This window comes from Salvia splendens, chromosome 22 (assembly GCF_004379255.2).
Source record: "Salvia splendens isolate huo1 chromosome 22, SspV2, whole genome shotgun sequence".
NCBI lineage: Eukaryota > Viridiplantae > Streptophyta > Magnoliopsida > Lamiales > Lamiaceae > Salvia > Salvia splendens.
The window spans coordinates 13,253,487-13,264,139 of record NC_056053.1 but is presented as its reverse complement, the minus strand read 5'-3'; the positions used below and the strand labels follow the sequence as shown (position 1 = coordinate 13,264,139).

Sequence of the window (10,653 nt, the reverse complement as noted above, 5' to 3'; positions counted from 1 at the left end):
TGTTAAACTACTATGACTTGATACTCTGAATTAAATGGTTGAATTTCCACATTTGATTCATGTTTCGAGCCGTTGATTGTTTCCCTTTTTTCTTTTCCGCTTCTTAAATCCCTCCCTAGTCAGGATTCAACCGAACTTTCTATCCTTAGAAAGGGTGGTCGTGACAGCCTGGAATCTGGGATTCGTCATTTGAACCGACTCGTGTCAGTTTTGGGCTGAGCCACCCGGGTCGAGTGAACTCTCTGGACAAGAGACACTTCTGCTGCAAACTGCACGGGTGGCATGTTGGTTCTTAGTCTAGTTTAGTTTAGAGCAGTTTCGGGTGTTGGGTTTACTTGTTTTGCTCTGTAATTCCACTTCGAGAAGGAGTGATGAAACAATTTCCTGTTTTCTTTAGTTTACTTTCGGTTTATGTTTTTGTTGCAACTCATGACTTTCAGATTCAGTAATTTTAGTATTGTGATCTCACTTTCTCGTTGGAATTCTCTGTTGTTATGCCCAATCTTGCTGATCTGTTCTGATTTCTCTCTTGCGATGCTTATCTCAGCTCATATGCTTTGTTGATATTTGATTTTGGTAGATCTGGGTTTTGATTCATGTTTTTCCGATTGCAAGTAAGGAAACTATGGTTGAAATGGTTCAGGATGTTTAGATCTGATAGAATAGTTGAAAGTTCTGCATGATCATGGGTTAGTTTCTCGTTTACGTGAATGTGGTTTAGTTCTTAGATGCAGATTTCAATCTACAAATTGTTCTGATGAGTTTGTCATTCGTAAGAGTCCAGATCTGATTATGCTATGTATTTCATGTTGATTATGTGAAGAAGATGAAGTCGTCAGGAAAGTTTTTTACGTTATCGTACGTACGTTTGCAGGAGACTAACAGTCATCTCTTTATTCTGTTTAATTCCGTTTAAACAAGTGGATTGGTTTAGTTAGTTTAGTCTCTCAAGCGAATAATATCAACTTAACCCACCGTAGTGAAGCGAGGCAGCAACCATCCCATTCGTGTCCGCAACCAATGTTAAACACATCATCTCCGTGGGATCGATCCTTACTTCCCTATACTAGTTAATAGTATTGTGGGTTAAGGTTTTTAAAGCGCTTTTGAGCTCTCACTCAAGTCAGATCTAGTCAGGTTGATTAGTCTAAATCTCCTTTTGAATCCTTTCACCGGCATTTTGCAGGTAGAAGGATGTACATCTGGCCAGCTGGATCAGTTTGATAGTCCAAGTTGAGCAGTTCACAACGACAATTGAGAAGTATTAAGGAGCAAAAGCAAAAGAAGCCTTTCAATTACCAATCAAAATCTACAAAATACTATTTTCGACTGCAAAAATACACAATATTGTAAATGACACGAGTTTTAATGCGCAATTAGTAATGTAAGAGAGGGAAGGAAAATGCGGTGGAAGTAGTGTTAGTGGATTGTGTGGTCCATATTCAGATTGATGTGTATGGTTAGTATTTGTTTAAACTTTTCATATTTAGAATTGATCTAATTTAGATGGACGACTCCAGGCGAAATGAGTCTATTTTTTATGGATTAAGTTATTAATTAGTTTATTAGTGTCCAACAATAAAATTCTATTTAAAATAGTTACCACTCCCTCTATCCCATTAAATATGCAACATTTACTTTTCGGCACGAGATTTTATATAGTGTTGTTTTGTGAGTTAATGAAGAAAGAGTAAAGTAAGAGAGAAGAAAAAATAGAGAGAGTGTTATTTTCATTTTCAAAAATATTTCATTTTTAATAGGACAAACTAAAAAGGAAAATATTTAATTTCTAATGGGACAGTACAAACCAAATAAATAATTGTGTTGCTAATGAAATTGATCATCGGTAAATCTGTCGATGGGACAAATTGGACAATGATTCTAGCGTGCAAGGATTGTGTCATAGTCTATTCCGTCAAAACTTTATCAATAGACTCGTCAGCTATCTGTCGGAAATCAACGATAGGTAGTTATTTGTCAGTAATTTCGTTGGTACTCCCTCCGTTACATAGTAGTGGAGTTATTTTGTCATTTTGGTATATTCCATAATAGTGAAGTCATTTCCATTTTTAGTGAAAGTCAACACGTTTCTTTTCACTTACTTTACTTTCTCTTACTTTATTCTCTTTTCATCTCTCAACCTTTTTCATTTCCTACTTTATTCTTGATTTACTTAACTCACTTAACATAGCTTTTCTTAAATCGCGTGCCAAAAAGCAACGCCTCCACTACTATGGAACGGAGGGAATATTTGTTAGTACAAGCAATCTTTGTCTAATCAACATACTCCCTCTGTTCCACTCAAGATGGCCATATTCTTGAGTAGCACAAAGTTTTAGGTGAAATAATTGTTTGTGATAAAGTAGAGTGGAAAAAGTAATTGAATATTTTACTGAGAGAGGAGAGAGAAATTTAATTCCAAATATAGAAAGTGGACATCTTGAATGAGACAAACTAAAAAGGAAATGTAGACATTTTGAATGGGACGAAGGGAATAATTAATTTCCCCCAGAAAAGGGAAAATAAAATAAAATAGTTATTATCGTCGAACTTCAGAGCATCCAAAACCCCGACCCGGATTCAGGCCCAAGTCCCTTCCACGTCATCATTCCCCTAATTTTGAGGCCCAGGCCTCAACTCCTCTAACCCTGCAGGCCCCATCCGGGCTCCAACTATTAAATTGCACTATTCACAACTACAATATATTTTACTCGTAAAATAGAAAACGTTATAAAAATGAGTCACACATTCCACTATCTTTTTCTACCCACTTTCCTTTGTACTCCCTCCGTCCCAACTTTAGAGTCCTATTTAGTTATGACACAGGTTTTAAGAAATGTAAAGAAAAGTGGGTTGAATAAGTTAGTGGAATATGAGTGTCACTTATATATATTACTTTTATAATAAAATGTGAGTGTATAAGTTGGTAGAATGTGGGACCTACTTACCATTTATGGTAAAAGTGAAATAGGACTCTTAAGTTGGGACGGACGGAAATGGCAAAACATGGCTCTTAAGTTGGGACGGAGGGAGTATTTCTTAACACCCGTGCCGAACTCAAAAGGGACTCCTAATGACATATGGAGGGAGTATATAGTTTTGCAAATCATAAATTCATATGTTTTTTATATAACTAATCTGTAGAAAGATTACATGTACAAGCACAATCTTGAGATAATAAAATATCACTGCTCTTCAATCTTGATACCTCAAAATTCTCTTTCTTTGGGGTTTATAGTTACAAGAAAGCAACACATATAATCTTCTCCAAATTACGCAAAATGACATCTAATAATATGATAAGAGTTATGAGGGAAATATAACAAGTAAGGTATTTATTTATTTGAATCAGCTCTTCTGAAAGGCTTGATGTAAATGAGGCCTACTTTCTGGTGACACCAACCCTCATGAGAGCAAGATAAGTTACAAGTCGATAGAACACAAGCATCACAGCCATGACAACCACTGACAGAATGGTCCCTTTCATGCTAATCCCCACCGATTTTACTGCCGGAAAATCCCTGACAAGGAAAGTCTGATTCGTACCACAATTGTAGGTCTGATCATACTCGTACTGCGATGCGAGCAGGAGCTTGAGTGAGTACTGGTTGATCGAAATGTACTTGACCCAGGCTATAAAGACGGGGACGTGCTGAACATAGAAGCCGCTTCCCAGGCCGAAGGCTAACATGATCACGGACCCAAGTGTCGTGGCCGTCTGCTGGTCCATCACCACAGCTCCAATAGCCAGCCCGAGCCCCTGGGAGATCAACACGTTGTAGAGGATCACAAACAGGCCTGAGAAGAAGGCCCCGGGTTTGGGCTTGAGGCCAGCCATCCAATACACTATGGCGTAGAAGACGGTGGGGAGGGCTAGCTCCATTGGTAGGTCGCCTATGGTTAGGGCCATGAAGAATGAGGAGAGACGGTACATGCCCGAGGCCCTCTCTTTCGTTAGCATCATGCGCTCTTTAGGGATCGTGAAGAGGGCCTGGAATAGGGGGTATATCCCCCAAAAGTTTGAGATGAAGAATAAGAGCCCGACCTGCATTATCGATCAAAAAAACTTGTGTCAGACCATCGGACCAATAACACGACTTCATTTAATGGGGGGCGAAGGGAGTAGTACATAGCAGATTGTTATGCAAAACTCAAACACCATGATATCCATCCAAACTGAAAACTAGAAAATCGAAAAGATTAGCCTTCACTGAAAATCTCCGTCCGTCATTTACAGTCAATTTTGACTCGGCACGAATTTTAACAATTTTTTTTGACTTTGTAAAGACAAATGGGAAAATGAGTTGGTGGAATGTGGACCCTACTATTATGTATTAATTTTATTATAAAATGTGAGTGTAATGAGTTAGTTGAATATAAGGTCCACCTACCCAAAAAAGAAAAAAGTAAACGAGACTTTAAATCATGGATATGACAAAATTGGACTCTAAATCGCAGACAGCGGGAGTATTGCCTAACCTGGTCTTGCAAGTGATTGATGGTGGACTGCCACCAAAAGATTCCAACTAAAACAGCAACTATCAAAACTTGTACAATCTTCATTGTTGAGAAAGAGTCATGCTTTCTTTCTTTAATTCCTCTCCTAAGCAAGACCGAGAATTGATCCAACCATGTATTTGACCAACCCTTGAGCATCCTATCATTTGAAGAAGTGTGAAGACTGACATCCACAGCAAGCTCCATCTTCACAACTTTACACAGTTGTGTTTTATATGCCTTCACCAAACTCTGCTTTACCGCTTCTTCATCTTCGTTCGTATCCGCCGTTGCAACTCCTACAAAAAATGCAACACATTCAACTACTCAAGCAAGATCAAGCAAAGAAAAACAAGGAATCACACCAACCATTGGCAAGATCAAGCAAGAAATCGGCTGGATTCATCGCAACACTAGGCGAAAAACCAACACTCGAAAAATAGGCCAACACATGAGCTCCTTTGCCGAAATACAAAGGGTTCCCTTCCGACATCAAGAGAACCTTGTGGAACATGTAAAACAGCCTACTCGAGGGCTGGTGAATGGTCATCACGACCGTGCTGGCCCCATTCGCCAGCTCCCACAGCGTAGACACGATCTTCTGCGCAGTGGTGGAGTCTAGACCAGATGTGGGCTCATCAAGAAACAACAAGCTCGGGTTAATAAGCATCTCCTGCCCAATGCTGACCCGTTTCCTCTCGCCCCCAGACACCCCCCTAAGGAACGCCCCACCTATGATGCTATTCCTGCACCTCGTCAGCCCGAGCTGCGCTATCACAGCCTCCGCGTGGTTGACCTTCTCGGCCTTGGTGAGGGTGCGGGGCAGGCGCAGGAGGGCAGTGTAGACTAGCGTCTCTGCGACGGTCAGGTTGGGGTAGAGGACGTCGTCTTGGGTGACGAAGCCGATGTTGCGCTTCATCGCGTTGGAGAAGGGCTTGCCGTTGTAGGTGATGGTGCCGGTGAGGTCGCCGCCTAGACGCCCCCCGAGGGAGGTCAGCAGCGTTGTCTTGCCGCTGCCCGAGGGCCCCAGCATAGCCAGCATTTCACCGGGATAAACGCTGCCCGAGACTCCGTTTAGTATTTGCCTCTTTTCTGATTTTGTTTTCTTCTTCAACAAGCCTCCCGCCGGCTGGATTCTGATCTTGTACACCACCTCGTCGAACTGCATTTGCACTGGAATTAATATGTAGGCATAAAGGATCTTCGAGATAGGTGGAATGTTCCTGAATAAACAAAAGTTGTTGCTTTTTTCTAGAAAATGAAATGACTTAGCTACATTGCACAATTCAAAAAAATAAGACCCAGCTATAAAGGAACGGAGGGACTATTCAATTTTAAAGTTAAATATATACTAAAATACAAAATAACACTTACTATTTAATAGCATAATTAAAATAAAAATAAAATGTATCTACGTAATACTCCCTCTCATTTTGCCATTTCATGGGGTCGGCGATATAAAGTCGCTTTTACCTTTTTTCCATTTTAAATAAGTGGGTCATATCATTCACCTAAATCATTACACTCACATTCTATTATAAAAGTGGAGTTTACATTCCAATAACTCAACTCATTTTCCTGTTTTTTTACAAAGTCAAATACTTTCTTAAACTCGTACCGAACCGATATTAGACTATAAACGACGGACAGATTGAGTATCTAAAATACTAGAAAATAGAAAAAAAAATCTATTTTATACAAATACATTAAAATATTAATGAGATAAAAATAAAATACAATAGATATATAAACACCCTAATACTTACAAATTAAAATAGAAAGTACATAAGAAACATAGAATCTGCAAATATAAAAACCAAACAAGAATAATATAGTAAAAATAAATTAAAATAAATGATAGTAATTCCTAAAAAAATTACATTACAGAGAATGGAACACGGGTCTAACACCGTTTGCATTACAAACGTCAATATTGCAATAAGAATATAAGAACACATTGATTTGGGGTACAGCTTGTTATGAGCTGGATCCGCTAATGTTCCAAACTTGCAATAAAGATAACATGTTAGAAACAAGGTATAAAGCCATAAAGAAAGAGTGTAATCCGCTTATTTATAGAGTAATCGCGGTCATCAATATGGTCAGAGTCATAGCCAGAAAATCATTTGTACAAGGGGCAAATTTATATTTGAGAATTTAATATTTAGAACTAAGTACATACATAAATATATGAGGAGGAGTGGGAGTGGGAGTGGGAGTGAGGGGGGGATTTGCACCACCCTCCATAGCTAGGCTGGCTCCGCCCATGAATATGTCGATATGGTTCATGAATAATGACGCGTATATTAAACTCAATAATTTTCTTCACCCCAAAATCTAGACATTTAGTGAACCATTAACAGTTCATGCATGTGGGATAACAACATATAAAGAAAGAAGAAAGATGATATATATTTACCTTGAGAGTGAGGGGGAGATTGGGTCGGGCAAAGATGGGGTGAGATATTTGGGGATGGCGATTCTGAGCTTCAAGGTCACCCATCTTCTCTCAGTACAAGTATAGAGAGGCCCAAGGGATAAATAGAGAGATAGGAGAATGGGAAATAAATGAGTGTGTTGCTTCATCAGACTACTCCACACTTCATTTATTGAATTCTTTCTCATCAAATTTTGCCTTTATTTCTTTTCTTCTTTGTAAGTGGAAAACAAATATTCCCTTCCGTTCCATTCATAAATAAAATATTTGATTTATGTAGTGGAGTATTGTTTTATGAGTGAATGAGGAGATAATAAAGTAAGACAGATGAAAAAGTAGAGATAATGCTGTTTTCATTTTAGAAATTTTTAACTGGATTATCTAAAAAGTAAAATATTTTATTTTTAATTCGACAAAAGGAGTATAAATAAGGGGTATTGACACCTAATATCACCAAACTTTCAAAAAATTTGTTTTTTTTATCACCAACTTTGAACTTAGCATATAATAAGATAGATGTTGAGTTGGAAAAATTGAATCTAGTTTGAAATTTTAAATGCCATGTATTCTACACTAAAAACGTTTTGAAAGAATGAAAAAAAATCCGGTAGGAACAAAATCTGAGTTTAGAGTGAACAATTCAAAACGGCGTCATTTTCTTTTAAATAAGAGTGCAAATTTCACTAATTAAAACGATGTCGTTTTAGTTAAATGCCGGCAAATTTCCGACAAGCTCTGACAATACACATAGGCTGGGGTGTGAAATACCAGCAAGATATTATATGTCTAAGTTCAAAATTAGTGATAAAAAACTAAATTTTTTAAAAGTTTTATAATATTAGGTGCCAATAGCCAAGGTTATCTCTTGAACTCAGTGTATTTTGTGTTAACTGGTCACGAAATAAAAGAATCATTTAATTCAGCCATGAAACATTAACCTTTTAAGTTATGAACCCAATCGAATAAATATACTGCATTTGGTTTTGCTATACAAGTTTATCGAAACATGAATGTTAGAGCATCCACAACCGTGCTCTTGCCAGCGGCACGGTTGTGGGCCCGGGCGGTACTATTCATGCCTGCTCTCTGGCAAGAGCACAACACCCACAACTGTGCTCTTCCGCAAGGACGAGCACAATTAATATAAAATTCAATTACACAAAAACATTTCCATAATATTAAAATTCATTTAAAACCCACAATAAATATTACAAATGACAAATAAAATTAAACATTGCATAATTAAAATCCTAAAAATTAAAAATTACATAATTAAAATCCTAAAAATTAAAAATTACATAATTAAAATCCTAAAAATTAAAAATTACACTACTCGTTGCCGAATTTCGCCCACATGTGGTTGATTAGGTCTTCTTGTAGTTGATTGTGGATTCGAGTATCGCGCATTGTGTGTCTTGTCTCGATCCTCTGGCCAACCGTCGTATGCTCGCCTCGGCGTAGGGGAGACCTCGCTGTTGAGCTTCCGGCTTCGTCCTCGTCGTAGAAGCTAGCCGCCCTCGGCCCTTCGTCGGCTATAATCATGTTGTGTAATATAATACACGTGAACATGATGTCGGCGATATTATTCACGTACCACAGCCGAGCCGGGGCCTTCACAATGTTGAATCGAGCTTGAAGGACCCCCGTCTCGGGTCGTGCGGGTTGTGGAGCGTCTTCACGAACGTCGACCACCTTGGGTAGATACCATCGGCGAGATAGTAACCCATGCGGTATATATTTCCGTTGATGGGAAAAAAAAAATAAAAAAAAATCAAAAAAATTCAGAAAAAACGGGAAAAAACGGCCATATTTTTGGGATTTGGAAAATATTTTTTTTTTATTTTTTAGCATTATTTATAATTAAATACCGATTTTAAAAAAAAAAATAAAAAAAAGTTTAAACACAACGGCTATGCCGTTGACGAATGGGAGCGCGCCACGTGTGCGTCCGCTGGCACGGACGTGCTCGATACATCGAGCAGCGCCGTGCCAGCGGCGCGGCTGCAGCGGCGGCGGTCCTGCGCCTTGCCAACGGCGCGGACGGCGGTGGCGTCTTTCGCCACCGCTGCGGATGCTCTTAAAGTAAGAAATCTATTTATCTTTCTATTTCAAATACATCTTGTTGGTGAATAAGGAATATGGTGTGTAATCAAATAGTAACTTTTTATAATAATAACTAATAACTAAATATCAATTTTGTACGTTAAAAATAACAATACAATAACATAAATTTATCAATCTTCTTGTGTTGATAAACTTATATCTTTGTATTGATATTTAAATTTACATGTTCAATTGATATAATTATATTTTTATATTGATAATTTTAATACACAAAATTAAAAGTTATTAGTTATTAATATAAATTAGTTATCATACTAACACACCCCGAACAACTATAATAACGCACCCCGAATAACTATATACGTAAGCACACACGTATTCAAGGGAGTAATCTTTCAATTCAAAATGTGTCATATTTAAGGATTCGATTGTAAGGCCATCCACAATAGGAATAGCCCAGCAATAGCCCAGCCATAGCCTAGCCACTGTCACATCATCAGCACTAAAAATCATCCTGCCACATCATAAATAGCCCAGTCATAGCCTAGCCACATCATAAATAGCCCAGCCACATCAATAGCCACATCACTAATAACAATTATATAAAATGACATAATTAACAATCACACAATATACGGAATTTAATTTACGAGACATATACGGGAAACATTAATAATACTATCCACATCACTATTAACAAATATATACAAAATGAAATAATTAATAATCTCACAATATACGGAATTAAATTTACGCCACAAAAACGAGAAAATTCACTAATATTAATAAAATATAAAAAGTACATTAATTAAAAAAATTACATAATTAAAAAAAACTAACGGCGGTCAATCCTCCGTGCCCATAACTCTTCAATTAAATCCTTTTGGAGTCGAATATGAGCCGCCGTTTGGCGCATGTCGGCGTGTGCTTGTAAGAGGCCGGCTTCATCGTGAGGTACCCCACTCCGTACGTTGGGGGCGGCCACGCCGTGGCTTGGACCGGCTTCATTATCGTCGTTGACCCAATTGGTCAGTTCGACACCTTCATCTTCGACAATCATGTTGTGCATGATAATACATGCGTACATGATATCAGCAATGCATTGGACATCCCACAAACGCGTTGGACCCTTAATTGCCGCCCATCGAGACTGGAGCACACCAAATGCGCGCTCCACGTCCTTGCGCGCCGACTCCTGCCGTGCCGCAAAGTAGGCCTTCTTCGCATCTCCTGGGCATCGGATCGTCTTCACAAAGACGGGCAACCTAGGGTATATCCCATCCGCCAAGTAGTAGCCCATATCATGTTGGTTGCCGTTGGCGACAAAACTGATGGCCGGACCGACGCCCTGACACTGCTCGTTGAAAAGTGGCGACGAGTTGAGGACGTTGAGGTCGTTGTTCGAACCAGCTATCCCAAAATACGCGTGCCAAATCCAAAGCCGGTAATCAGCTACGGCCTCCAGGATCATCGTGGGATTCTTTCCCTTGTAGCCGGACGTGTAGAACCCCTTCCAGGCTGCGGGACAGTTCTTCCAGTCCCAATGCATACAATCTATGCTGCCTAACATACCCGGGAACCCATGCTGACTCCCGTGCATCCGCAACAGATCTTGGCAGTCTTCGGTGGTAGGCTTTCGCAGATACTGATCACCG

The 10,653-nt window shown here is 39.0% G+C and overlaps 1 protein-coding gene across 2 annotated transcripts; it reads right to left on the bottom strand.

Annotated features, from left to right (window-relative positions):
- Window positions 1-3,263: 3,263 nt before the first annotated feature.
- LOC121786091 (ABC transporter G family member 9-like) lies at window positions 3,264-7,039 on the bottom strand. Of its 2 annotated transcripts, none has more exons than XM_042184621.1 (4): window positions 6,917-7,039; window positions 4,867-5,659; window positions 4,480-4,796; window positions 3,264-4,045 (listed from the first exon to the last, which is right to left on the bottom strand). In XM_042184621.1, the coding sequence occupies exons 1-4, from the start codon at window positions 6,998-7,000 to the stop codon at window positions 3,383-3,385; spliced, it is 1,857 nt and encodes a 618-aa protein (XP_042040555.1). In that variant the 5' UTR covers window positions 7,001-7,039; the 3' UTR covers window positions 3,264-3,382. The 2 variants fall into 2 exon arrangements, with proteins under 2 accessions (XP_042040555.1, XP_042040556.1); XM_042184622.1 differs by having other exon boundaries at window positions 4,867-5,720; window positions 6,917-6,926.
- Between the last annotated feature and the right edge of the window lie 3,614 nt (window positions 7,040-10,653).

Coding starts and splice junctions, on each gene's coding strand:
- LOC121786091 (XM_042184621.1), bottom strand. CDS start 7,000: ATGGGTGACCTTGAAGCTCAGAATCGCCATCCCCAAATATCTCACCCC. Junction 5,660..6,916: donor ATCTCCCCCTCACTCTCAAG/GTAAATATATAT, acceptor GTGCAAATGCAG/TTCGACGAGGTGGTGTACAA. Junction 4,797..4,866: donor CTTGCTTGATCTTGCCAATG/GTTGGTGTGATT, acceptor CATTTTTTGTAG/GAGTTGCAACGGCGGATACG.